The 14,096-nt window shown below is 39.0% G+C and overlaps 1 protein-coding gene across 1 annotated transcript in view; it reads right to left on the bottom strand.

Moving 5' to 3' along the window:
- LOC139716924 (protein FAM227B-like) overlaps positions 1-13,809 on the bottom strand; it is a 35,516-nt gene extending 21,707 nt beyond the window's left edge. Inside the window, exons 1-6 of the mRNA XM_071628448.1 lie at positions 13,649-13,809; positions 8,699-8,807; positions 7,830-7,973; positions 6,952-6,972; positions 2,234-2,346; positions 1,394-1,498 (exon numbers count right to left, since the gene is read on the bottom strand). Coding sequence (XP_071484549.1) covers positions 1,394-1,498; positions 2,234-2,346; positions 6,952-6,972; positions 7,830-7,973; positions 8,699-8,807; positions 13,649-13,738 — 582 coding nt within the window. The 5' untranslated portion in view covers positions 13,739-13,809. The remainder of the gene's footprint in view (positions 1-1,393; positions 1,499-2,233; positions 2,347-6,951; positions 6,973-7,829; positions 7,974-8,698; positions 8,808-13,648) is intronic.
- Between the last annotated feature and the right edge of the window lie 287 nt (positions 13,810-14,096).

Here is a 14,096-nt window from a genome sequence, read left to right as displayed (position 1 = left end):
AAAACACTGCAACAATTAGATGATTTCAACCATTTCAAATATAATCATATATATATATATATATATATATATATATATATATATATATATATATATATATATACAAAACCCATTTTCTTTGCTCAAAGTTTTCGCTATTTATTATTACAATTGTTTCTGGTCAGTTTTTCCTTCCTTGTTTCATATTTCGTTGGTGGGGTGACAAAACCTCGTATCTCAAAAATGTCAAATGTTCAGGAGAGCTAAAAAACATGGCTGCCATAACATGTAAGTCAATGGAAACAGCCAACTTTTATTTATCATTTGTGACCTTATTTTTGCAGATGGGCATATAAGGATTGGGAATTACATAGTAATGGTTCCTAGCTTCAATATAATGAAGAAAACTCATTTTCACCAAATATTGAGATACGAGGTTTTGTCACCCCACCAACGATATATATATATATATATATATATATATATTCTTTTTTTTTTTTTTTTTTATACTAAAGCACTACTACTTGACAATGATTAGCAATGAAGGTACCATTTCAAGTTGAAGATTCCAGTGACACTAATGTTAATGTATTACATGGTTATCCACATTAAGTCTCATGTAGATGGATCCCAAAGAATAAAGCGGTTCTGAAATTTATTTAGATTTTATGCATGCTTTGCTAAAAAAAAAGTTGCCCTTACAACCACAAAGCTTTCCTGGAGGCTTGCCCAACCTAGCAACAACTAGACAAATTCTGCCTGTGGAACTTAATGGAAGGGAGCAGGAATTAAATGCTTCTTTGCAAAGCTGCTGGAAATATAAAATTCATAAATTGTAATAAATTGCTGAAACGATCAATTGCTGAAGATGCATGAACACTGAAATCATGAAGATCTTGAACTGTCCATCATTACCATTTTCAACCCACTTGTGTGTAATGTCAAGGGCATTTAGTGATGGTGGTTATGAAAGGGATAATGAAACATACAAACACATGTCTTTACAATCTTTTAATATTTTGTGATCCTGCTTTCTACCACTTATCATCTCTGCCCCCTTGAATTATTTCTTAATGTACAATGTACAATAAATGTATATTGATCATATTATTAATCAGAAACACCAATTACGTTTTCTTTTCTAAAAACACATAGGGCCCTACAAACAAGGACAATTTTAAGCAAAGGAATAGCTGTGGTGTGGTAGCAAATTTGCACTGTATGAAACTCAGTATCATATGAATGCATTCTTGGCCCTTTGGAGTCACAGCTTCATACAGAAATCCAGTGCACATAGACTCATCTATTTCAACATTTTTTTTGGACATTTTGTTGGGTCTAGCACAATATTTTCAGGCTCACAAATAATCATGACTGACTCTGAGGGGTTGAATGTGAGATGAAAATGAATTACATTGTAATCCTGAGCTCGGGTGACCCTGTCCAGGATCTGGGGCGCCTCCAAGCCGTGGGGGAGTTCATTCAGTTCATTCCGGTTGAATCCTGGATAGCTCATCATCTGTTTCAATGACAAGGAAACAATGATACCAAGATTTCACTCATCTTCAGTCTCAAAAGTATCTTCTGGTTTATAAAACAAGGCAATAATATCATTGTAAGGCTTTCAAGAACAAAATCAACTCATTAACATCTGTTACCGTTCACATACTGGAGGGGAAAAGCATCAACTAATTTATGTATTTTGTATATTTTACTTCAGACTGGAGATGCTATCACTGCTGTGTCAGCATCACAGGATTGTACTGTATGGTAGCAATCCACTGTGAGAGAAAAAATGTATAAATTTGACTACAACATTGAACTGCCTACTGCATCTGTTCTCCAGAAAATGAGTTTGTTTTTTTCACATAGCTTTGTCATAATTTCAAGTGCGCTTCTTTCAAAGAGACAAAAGAAGTTTCATCCGTGTGTACATTCAAGTACTCCTACAACTGGCTACCTATTCACTTCTTGACCTATTGCATTTTACCATTGATTTACTACATGGCATGCCAAGTTTCCATAAAGCAAAGATCCTGAAGTTTTGTCTCACCTATTGGTATCCACACTGCAGGAATTAGTTGCTACCGAGTCATGCAAAAGCTGATACCATCACGTCTAAAGGGTACCCCAAATGATCTCTTCAATGGAAATATGTTTATATCTGAAATAATTACATGTATATTGATGGTCAGTTTTTACCCCATGACATCAATCAAAATTGGTAGTAAAGAGAATATCCCTGGTGACGTACCTCCATACTTCTGGCCTTGCTACCAAGGATCAGTGCCCGGAGTTCGGTGTTGTTGTCTTTCTCCTGCACTCGGTGCGCTTTCACCATGTCGCTGTTGGCAGCTCGCTGCATGACTGTTGTTTGTGACCAAAGGGAAAAAAAATGATGAAGGGATGATGAATGAAAACTTTCACATGAAAAAGAAAAATCATTAAAATAAGATATGATTCACACCAAAATTGTGTACCTCCTCCATGTATGAGGTCTACCAATGTTATTGTTGCTCATGTGAAGAGTGATGTGGATGGTAACTTTGTATCATCTCCATGCTTTGATAAGTTAGGTCACTGCTCAGTAGATCTGCACTTAAAATAAAAAAACAATAAAAAACAAGAGAAATTGCTCTCTCTTTCTCCTTACTCTTCCTTTCACACATTTGTTGAAAATGCTATTTAAGTATAAAGCAATAAAAAAATGTTATTTTTTCCATCATTGACTGACAACACACAAATTTGTATGGCATTATATCAAAAAGCAATTAATTATGTAATCATGCATGAAATGTTGATGTCTAATACAGAGATAGAAATTCCACACATGCATGCAATCATGTCTTGCATGCATTAAACAATACTCTCTTAATTCTTTATTCCCTTTTTGTTGAAGAAAATAATAATATTGACTACCTTTCACTCAGAAATCAAACAACAAATTGGCATCAGAGTAAAAGGCAGCACTGTGGAGACCAAAGAATCGGCTGAATTGCGAAGAAAACTACAACAAGAGACCCGCGGGTCTAGCGCTCACCTGAGTATCGCAAGTTCACCTTTCACGCAGTCACTAATCTAAATTATTCACAGCTCTACCAAAATTTGACCAGGCATTCTGAAGTAGAAGATGAAAATGTACAATAAGGGCCCAAATTTTTAAAGATTCCTTAATTTGGGGAATTGGGGGCCCCCTGGGGCCCTCTGGGTGGGGCATGGTGCCCATTTTGATAAATTGAGATCCTGACCCCCTAAGGATGCTACCTGCCAAGTTTGACGAAAATCTATCATGAGGTTTTCAGGAAGAAGATGACAATGTACGATTCAGGCCCCCATTTGGACCTTCCTAACCAACCCCCCCCCCCCCCCACCCCTGCCCCCAAGAGGGGCACCCCTGGATCTCCTATGAACAAACTCGAAACTACAGTCATTAAAGAACAAGTTCACCTTCATAAACATAAGGATTGAGAGAATGCAACAATGTTAGTAGAACACATCAGTGAAAGTTTGAGGAAAATTGGACAATCGATGCAAAAGTTATGAATTTTTCAAATTTTTGTGTTGGAACCGCTGGATGAGGAGACTACTACAGCTTGTGAGTCATATGCGTACAACAGTATAAAGAAAATATAAAGAAAATTCAACATATTTTCACTTTTTTCACATAATAAAAGAGCACTTGACTTGGCTCTTTCTAAAGGCAGGGGGAATAATATTACCCATAACATTTGTCGGTAACGAGTCGGGGGAATGTGAACTTTTTTCATAAGATGAAATTTTGTGAAATTCTCTTTATATTTTCCTTATATTGTTGTACGCATGTGACATCTAAGTTATTCACACACTGCAGTAGTCTTCTCATCCAGCGGTTACTGCACAAAAACTTCAAAAATTCATAACTTTTGAACGGATTGTCCGATTTTCCTCAAACTTTCAATGATGTGTTCTACTAATATTGCTACATTCTCTCAATCCTTATGTTTATGAAGGTGAACTTGTCCTTTAATGTACTCACTCATAGTATTATCTTAGCTGTATAACTTCTGATTCTAGAGAAAATTTTTAACGATTCCTTCATTTGGGGGGTTTGGGCCCCCCTGGGGGCCCCCTGGGTGGGACATGGTGCCCATTTTAACAAATTGAGATCCTAACCCCTTAGGGATGCTACCTGCCAAGTTTGGTGAAAATGGGTCATGGGGTTCTAAAAAAGAAGATAAAAATGTACAATTTAGGCCCCATTAGGACCCCTCCTCACCTCCCTCCCCTGGGTCCCAAGGGGGGCACCCCTGATTCTGCCATGAACGAACTTGAAACTGCAGTCATCAATGTACTAACTCATAGTATTAACTTAGCTCCATCACTTCTGGTTCTAGAGAAGAAGATTTTTAAAGATTCCTTAATTTGGGGGGATTTGGGCCCCCTGGGTGGGGCATGGTGCCCATTTTAACAAATTGAGTTCCTAACCCCCTAGGGATGCTACCTGCCAAGTTTGGTGAAAATGGGTCATGGGGTTCTCAAGAAGAAGATGAAAATGTACAATTTAGGCCCCATTAGAACCCCTCCCCACCCCCCTCCCCTGGGTCCCAAGGGGGGCATCCCTGATTCTGCCATGAACAAACTTGAAACTACAGTCATCAATGAACTAACTCATGCTAACTTAGCTCTATCACTTCTGGTTCTAGAGAAGAAGATTTTTAAAGATTCCTTAATTTTGGGGGGTTTGGGCCCCCCTGGGGGCCCCCTGGGTGGGTCATGGTGCCCATTTTAACAAATTGAGTTCCTAACCCCCTAGGGATGCTACCTGCCAAGTTTGATGAAAATCGGTCTTGGGGTTTTCAAGAAGAAGATGAAAATGTAAAAAGTTTACGCACGACGCACGACGGACGCCGGACGAAGGGCGATCGCAATAGCTCACTTGAGCCTTTGGCTCAGGTGAGCTAAAAAGGAGCAAAACAGCATCTATTCTGACAATCGGTCAATTCCACGGAAAGGTTGCATTTTATGAAAATCAAACTATTGAGTATAGATGATTAATGAAGCTTAATTAGATGATCCCGTATTGTTTACTCAAAGCAGCCTTTCACAACGGATATTTTGATACCTCATTTGTGAACATCGGTGAACGTGGAGTGGAGTTATGTCCGAAAAACCTTCATTTTTCATGAAAATTGCCAATTTTTTCAGAATTTATGTATCATTTCTGATACACTATTATGACCATAATACAGCTTGTGTAATTCTCAGATGGCTTATTTTCTGAATGTTCTTTTGTCATAGATTGGTTTTATGATGTTCTAGAACTTGTTCCGGCATCAGTAAATATTATTCTCTCAATCTCAAAATGTGGTAGTTGATAGCGTCCCATAAGTCACGTTTTTGTGTCCCATCAGTCACACTGGTTTTCCCTATCCTGCTACTGTACCAATGAGTAGATATTCATACCACTTGGCTCAGGGTAAGCACCAACCCTTTGCTACATTCAGGAAAGAAAATATCTTTCCAGAAACTCTGTGTGTAAGAATATTTCAGAACTTACTTTCCCACGTGAAAAACGGTGGTCCTCAAATGTCCCATAAGTCACGACAGCAATTTTTCGTTGCTGTACGTAATGCAATGATACTTTTCAAACTAAGTATGGTGTTTTCATAAACTGTGATATGATGGATCTAACCATGAACTGAGAAAAATGCATTGATGCAACTATTTTCTCAAAATACTGGTTTGAAATTGCCGAAAATTGTCACTTTGTCCCATAAGTCACAATGGAATTGACCAATCCACAATTTAAAAAAAAATACATGCGCTTGCAAATGGAACAGTTCTCCAAGAAACAAAAAATCCATCATATTTTCTCTTTGTTGACTTTACAGGTCATTTATTTACTGTTTGTTTCTGCATATTCCAATCAAGTAGTGGGGGAGCATGGTAAATGAGATCAGTTTCTCAGTTAGCATCACATGAAAGTGACAAAGAAGATTCAACATCATTCTTGTACCTATAAGATTGTGTGAGATGACTGATGATAAGTCAATCAATCAACCAACCAATCAATCAATCATTCAATCAACCAACCAACAATTCATTCATCCATCCATCAATCAAATGTTAATCAATAGGTCACTTGGCACATTACCCTGATAAAGATGTCCTAAGGTCATACGTGCAAACAAAATACACAACTATGTGATTTGACTTGATGTCAAAGAGCATTTCTAGCATTTCTTTTTCTTACATTAAAAAAAAGAACAGAAAGAAAGAAAAGTGAGTGATTTGGACTTCAAAATACTATGATGTAATGGTGGCAGCTTTGGTGAGATTGGAAGGGTCCATAGACACAGAAGGAGGGGACTTTAACAGTGACTTGAGTTGAAGCTATGTGTATGGTGTATGACATTGAGAACTTTTACCAGAGTCTTACAGTAGTCTTCAGACTTGCACATTTCTGTTGCATATATGTCACTCAAAGAGTATTTGTTGCCTTTTATGCAACTATGAAAAATGCTACAGCCAAGCTTTATGATATCTCTCTTATCATTATCATTACATGGTTTGTGAGGCTACATATTCAGTCTATATGATGCATAATGTAGCTTGCATTTTTCGTACACAATAAACCTTGTATCAGATCAATTTTTTTACGGTGATCATGGAAATGGGAATTTCAGAAATAAGAAAAAGAGAGGACATTCATGCATGAAATGTTTTTTCTGATAAATCTCTTGCCTTGTATCCATAAGAAATGCACGTTTGTCACTAAAGAATATAACATAGACTGAAGCACAAACATACAGAGGGTGGTGGTGTGTGTGTGTGTGTGGGGGGGGGGGGTTACAATGCAAGCCAGTGGAAGAAGAATAGAAGTGCTGTGGTGCATTTTGTCACAATATTCCGTAGAGTGCAAAAGGCAGTGAGAGAAACAAAGTGATAGCCTTCATTGTGCAAATCTACATCTACTCACTCATGATCACATACCTGGTTTGAACACAACTGGTCCTGATTACATGAAAGGATGTGTAGCAATTGAAGAGCAAACATTATTGGATTAGAATTGATGCGAAACAGCATGATATTATGCATGCAACATGGAAACTTTGATGCCACTAAAGAATGTACAGTACTCAGGCTTCCCACATCCAACATGTGTATTGGAAGTAGGACTTACAAAACACCAATTCTAGATTCATACGTAGGAAGAAATTAGTTGCAATTATGAGTTAATCCCTTTATATGTGGGTGAATGTTGGAGTAACATGACAGTCATTTGTTAGTTTGCAAATTTTATTCATTTTGTTCTTTAAAACTTTATAGAAAAAAGTATAAATACAAGTTTTGTGAGTACAATGTACAAGAGCAGAATCCTTGAATATTCTTTTTCAAGTAAAGAGAAGGAATCCAGCTTAATATCTAATGCTATTGATTCATTATCATTCAATTTGTATACATGATCCGTATCAAAATGTAACTTCCTTTACCTCAAGTCTGAGTTTGAAATAGAATGTCAACTATAAAACAAACTAAAAGCTATGATTTTTACAAAAGATGTTATTGCTGTATCACTGGCAATGAAACTTGGTTACTACAACTGAGTTCTTGTCAGTTGAATCAGAAAATATAAATATTACACATAAGTCAGATATCTATATACAAGAAACAATCAGTCTTCTTTAATATATCAAATATTCAGATGTCTGTGGTTTGAGCTATACATAAACATTCATATTAACCACAATGGAAAAAAAAAAATGCTAGACATCTGCTCTGAGCAAATCTGCTTTACTATAATAAATTTTGCTTGCAAAAGGGGGGGAAAAAAAGTGAACAAAAAAGTGTGTATTTCTCAGTCTGCATACCTGTTGCCGGAGAATGGAAAAGTTCATTCTGCAGCCTAGATGACCTCCCGTCCTCGGTCACCACCTGGACTGCATATTCGTCCAGCCTTTCTTGAAGTCGGTCGATCTTTGTCTCGAGATCATCCAGAATGTGAATAGGGAATGCTGTCTTCAATGTCAAGGGAATTGAAGCTTCTTGTGATCAGCTGAGAATGCTATTTCTATCACTGAAAATCTCAAACTGCAGTTACAGTCAACCTTGCCTAAGTCAAATCCAAAGGGATCAGAGAAACCCTTTTGACTTATCAGTTTTATGAATTTCTACTACACAACAGAATTAATGCATATATATCTAGCCATCTTTTTTTTTTTACTTGTACAAGGTCGACTTACGCAGGGTTGACTGCATTTATTTATTTTCATTTATTTATTCAGTCTTCTTTCAACAGGGTGGCCCCATCAGTAGGCAGGTACTGTTCTTCCTGGGGGCCCTGTACATACAATCATAACAGATACAGATAACACAACAATGATATTTACACAAAGTACAGCATACACAGGTACAGTTCTTCCACTAGACCCCATACATACAATCACACAAAAACTATACACTGACCAAAAAAAAAAAAAAAAAAAAAAAAATCAAATAAACAATAATACCCAGGTGGGATTACATATCTACTATAACCTAAAACATTTTAAAAAAAATCAAATAAACAATAATACCCAGGTGGGATTACATATCTACTATAACCTAAAGCATTAAAAAAAAAAGAAGATACACACACCTTAGAACATCTGTTAATCACATTTGTGAATCAATCAAACAGAGATTTGTTCATGATCAAATTCATCATCATCATTTATGTAAATAATGGCATAAAGGATACAGGCATATTGAGCAAGAGCCTCCGTGATGTCCTCATGAGTTCCAAGGAGTCCTTTCTCTTTGGATAGATCCCACATCGTCTTGTCTGCCTCCAGGATGGGCCAATCCATCTTGGAGTCAAGGGTGGGTTTATAAAGAGAGTGTTTCTAGCTGCTTCTCTTGATGGTTTTGATTTCTTAACCTATTGAAGACTAGTCGCATGTACAGTTGTATACTGTGGCAGGTGTCATAATAATCAAAATCAACTCATTCTAAATGGGCACAAGTGTGAACATAATGATGATATTACTGATATGCAAAAGAGAGCCTGCAATTCCACCTCTTCCAGGTCAGTGAAAACAATCAATTTGGATACCATTATGCTGCTTGTGCAGGGAGGTGTACATTTTGCTCATTACCACTCTGTTGACTCATAGTGACACAGGGGCGTCACCAGCTTTTTTTCAAGGGGGTGCGTTTTGGCAGTTAATGTAAACTGTGAGATGTTTTTTTTTTTTTTTCAATTTGATTTATTGGCTCCTGTGTCATCATGTACATTTACACATACTCTATACATTGTACATAATACGTGATTGTATACATACAAGAATTTTTCGCTATGAAGGACTATACGGGGGTACATTAGGCCTACGTGACGGTGTGAGATCCTCGGCGATGATCTATTCCGCTCCTTCAGTGCGGAGGGTGTGGGAGGGGGATACCCCCTCCCACGGTAGGAACTTTTTGTAAAAACAAGAGTGTGAAAGTCGCGCTTATAGAGCATAGTAAAAATAAATATACTATGAAGGACTATTACGGGGGTACATTTTATGTGACGGTGTGGTGTGAGATCCTCGGCGAGGGAGCGAAGTAACCGAGCCGGAGAGGATGTAGGAGGGGGATACCCCTCCCACGGAGGGACTTTTTGTGAAAAGAAAAAAAAAGAGAATTGCATAACAATTAAATGCGAGCGAGCGGAGCGAGCGAGCTTGAAAATTTAGATATTTTACAATCCCCAACTGCGGTTTGCAGCTATATTTTTTCGCTTTGGAAATGAAGGGGGGCGCACTAGGTGCAACTGCTGGCAATTACTGACGGCAACATGAGGATAATGGCATAACGATTAAATGCGAGCGAGCGTAGCGAGCGAGCTTGAAAATTTTGACATTTACAGTCCAAAAACTGCCGTTTTCAGCTCTATCTTTTCGCTTTGGAGATTAAAGGGGGGGGGGGGGGTGGCGCACCGGGCGCAACTGCTGGCAATTACTGGCAGCAAGGTCAGGAGAATGGCACAACGATAAAATGCGAGCGAGCGAAGCGAGCGAGTTCGAAAATTTTGGCACTTTATACAGTAAACTAAAAATGTCGTTTTTAGCTACATCTTTTCGCTTTGAAAATTAAGGGGAGGGGGGGGGGGGCGCGCACCGGGCGCAACTGCTGGCAATTACTGGCAGCAACGTCAGGATGAATGGCACAACGATAAAAATCATTAATGCGAGCGAGCGAAGCGAGCGAGCTCAAAAATTTTGGCACTTTATACAGTGAACTAAAAATGTCGTTTTTAGCTATTCTTTTCGCTTTGAAAATCAAGGGGCGGGGGGCGCACCGGGCGCAACTGCTGACAATTACTGGCAGTAACATCAGGAGAATGGCATAACGATTAAATGCAAGCGAGTGTAGCGAGCGAGCTTGAAAATTTTGACATTTTACATTCCAAAAACTGCCGTTTTTAGCTCTATCTTTTCGCTTTGAAGATTAAAGGGGGGGGGTGGAGCACCGGGTGCAACTGCTGGCAATTACTGGCAGCAACGTCAGGATGAATGGCACAACGATAAAAATCATTAATGCGAGCGAGCGAAGCGAGTGAGCTCGAAAATCTTGGCATTTTAAAGTAAACTAAAAATGTCGTTTTTAGCTACATCTTTTCGCTTTGAAAATTAAGGGGGGGGGGTGCACCGGGCGCAACTACTGGCAATTACTGGCAGTAACATCAGGAGAATGGCAAAGCGATTAAATGTGAGCGAGCTAGAAAATGTTGACATTTTACAGGCAAAAAATTACCGTTTGTAGCTATATTTTTTCGCTTTGGAAATTAGGCAGGGCGCACCGGGAGCAACTGCTGGAAATTACTGGCAACAACATCAGGAGAATGGGATAAATGCGAGCGAGCGGAGCGAGCGACCTTGAAAAATTTGACATTTTACTGTCAAAAAAAACTTCCGTTTGTAGCTATATTTCTTCGCTTTGGAAATTAAGGGGGCGCACAGGACGCAACTGCTGTAATTACTGTCAGTAACTTTAGGAGAATGGCATAACAATTAAATGCGAGCGAGCGGAACGAGTGAGCTTGAAAGTTTTGACACAGTCAAAAAACTGCCGTTTGTAGCTATATTTTTTCGTTTTCGAAATTAAGGGGGGGGGGCGCACCGGGCGCAACTGCTAGCAATTACTGGCAGCAACATCAGGAGAATGGCATAACGATTATCACTTCAGTCAAGCAATTTTCCTTACAACGTTTTTCTTGCCCCAAGGTTCCATAATTATGTCTTCTTAATTCACTTTGTTTTGATTATGCAACCTTATTCTATGTTACCCAAGAAAGTGAAATGTTTATGTTCTTTTCAAAAAATGAAATAAAATTTTAATTGAATTGAATTGAATTGAATTGATTTAATGCGAGCGAGCGGAGCGAGCGAGCTTGAAAGTGTTGACATTTAACAGTCTAAAAACTGTCGTTTGTAGCTATTCCTTTTCGCTTTGGAAATTAAGGAGGGGGGGGGGCGCACCGGGTGCAACTGCTGGCAATTTAATACTGGCAGCAACATCAGGAGAATGGCATAGCGATTAAATACGAGCGAGCCGAGCGAGCGAGCGTGAAGATTTTGACATTTTAAAGTCCAAAAACTGCCGTTTGTAGCTTTGTTTTTTCGTTTTGGAAATTAAGGGGGGGGGCGGTGCGCCACTGGTAGTCAAGGATGTCGGTTTATGTTCATGATTGGGGGAGGTATATGACCAGCGATGGGGCGTCGAAGTGACCAAGCGGGGGAAGGATGTCCAAAATCTGCACTTTAGAGCATCCCCTAATTGTTTGTGTGTGTGTGTGTGTTTTATACATGGAAAAGTTGGAAAATAGCCCAGGTCAAGTCTTATTATTGGCAAAGGAAGGCATTTTAATATAGACTATAGTATGTAAAGCAACACTCAGTGATCTAGCTTTGATATAACGAAGTGTAAGGTACAGAGGTGTACATTCTACATCACATTGCGCAACATTGCAGCGACTCTTTGCCGTTCGAATGTTCTGAGGACACTACTCCATCCTCCTTATATCATTCAGAATGCCAACCAGGAATCACGCTGAATCACAATCTTTTTTCGGCTCCGGGCTTTTTGAACAATGTTTCACACTATTGATGCCTCTTTAATTATGGTTAAAAGAAATCTTAGAGAAAAGAAATTTCTTGCTCACCCTTTCATGTCAATTTCAAAAGCAGTTTACTAATCCTTGAATTACCATTTTTATATTTTTCTTTTTTGGTACCAGCGGATGGGCCCCCCCCCCCCAGTTACGCCACTAATTGGAGACCTATAACGGGGGAGGAGGGTGTGGGCGGGGTATCTCCCTCCCATGTGACGGAGCTTTTGCATTTTCTGAATAATATTGATAATCCGTTTCACAATGAATGAAATATACCTTACGTATACAGTACGGTAGATAGATATATAGTAAACACTGCATGTATAGCATCAGTGCTGCCAGAGCCGGGGTGCGATTGTTTTTGTTTTTTGTTTTTGTTTTTGTTTTGTTTTTGTATTGTTTTTTTTTTGTGTGTGTGTTTTTTTTTTTCCTTCTGGTGCAAAATAAAAAAGAAGAAAAAGCGTCCGGCGTCGGTTGCTCGCAGACTGAAGCGTGTTTTTAGATGAAAATTGAAAATTTGAAAACTTGAAAATTTAGATATTTTACAATCCCCAACTGCGGTTTGCAGCTATATTTTTTCGCTTTGGAAATGAAGGGGGCGCACCAGGTGCAACTGCTGGCAATTACTGACGGCAACATGAGGATAATGGCATAACGATTAAATGCGAGCGAGCGTAGCGAGCGAGCTTGAAAATTTTGACATTTACAGTCCAAAAACTGCCGTTTTCAGCTCTATCTTTTCGCTTTGGAGATTAAAGGGGGGGGGGGGTGGCGCACCGGGCGCAACTGCTGGCAATTACTGGCAGCAAGGTCAGGAGAATGGCACAACGATAAAATGCGAGCGAGCGAAGCGTGTTTTTTTTTTTTTTTTTTTTTTAGGTTCTGAAGGGGGGTGCGTTCGCACCCAGCGCACCCCCCCTGGTGACGCCCATGGTGACAAGCCATGATGGAAAAATGATACACTTGCAAAAAACAAATCACGTATCTGAACTCAAAAAAATTGATAAATTATATAAATAGAAGGGGGATTTGTGTAGTTTGAAGGAGGATTTGTGTTGTTTGAAGGGAGAATACTTAACAGACAGAGGTCTCTGAAATGAAATTATCTTTGAAATTGGCCTCAGTGACTTCCTGAGACAGTACGTTTAAAGGTTAGAGTAAATTTGAGTTCAAACAAACTTGAATTTCAGATCTGCAGAGTTGGCTTTATCATTAGAAAATTCATCCCTATTCCACCACTACCATGTGAATATCTTTTTTAAATTCTGCAGTATACTTTATGTCCTATCCCAGATACATACTCTGGTGATATTGCACAGAATAATTTTGTTTTTGTTTCTTCTCCTTTACGATAATCTGCCTCCTCCGCTCTTGAATGATTATTGCAGAATATAACTTTTTCAAAATGTATCCCATGAGGGAGAACCCTGTGAGTGCTGACATTAAAGTGTTTGGTAGTCATTTAAATGCTGAAGTAAGTACAGTTGTATTTATAAGATTACAATCTGTATACCTTTTCACTAGACCCCTTAGAGATAAAATTGACACACTCACCCCTTTTCTCTCCCTCTCAATCCATTCATCAAAAGACTGCACAGGATACTGGTAGGGGCCTCCGGAAGTCTCTTGTCTGGAAGTTGCCATAATGGAGTGAGGCTGAACTAACTCATGCGGATGGAAATGACATATCCTTCACTGTAACCTGAAAGTTTTGTTTCCCCTGGGCCCTGGAAATACCCTGCAATGGAACAATCAGAACAAACAAAGTGAGGCAATGTAAAAGCAAATCTGGTGAATTATACCTAAATCACAGAAAGTATTCTGAGTTGGATAATTAACCTGTTGAGGATGGTTTGATTTTGCTATGACGCCCACTTCCTATATAGACCCTTGCCCAAGTATACTCGGGACTCGTCCTCAACAGTTAACTGTGGGAGCTGGGACTGGGAGCTTCGTGCTCGGGGTTCGGGCTGGTCGCAGATAGGCAATCCAATAGCAAGAA

Source organism: Diadema antillarum, unplaced genomic scaffold, assembly GCF_040938485.1.
Source record: "Diadema antillarum isolate AM-2024a unplaced genomic scaffold, OU_Dant_1.0 scf00000071, whole genome shotgun sequence".
Lineage (NCBI taxonomy): Eukaryota > Metazoa > Echinodermata > Echinoidea > Diadematoida > Diadematidae > Diadema > Diadema antillarum.
This window is presented reverse-complemented; position numbering and strand designations above follow the sequence as displayed.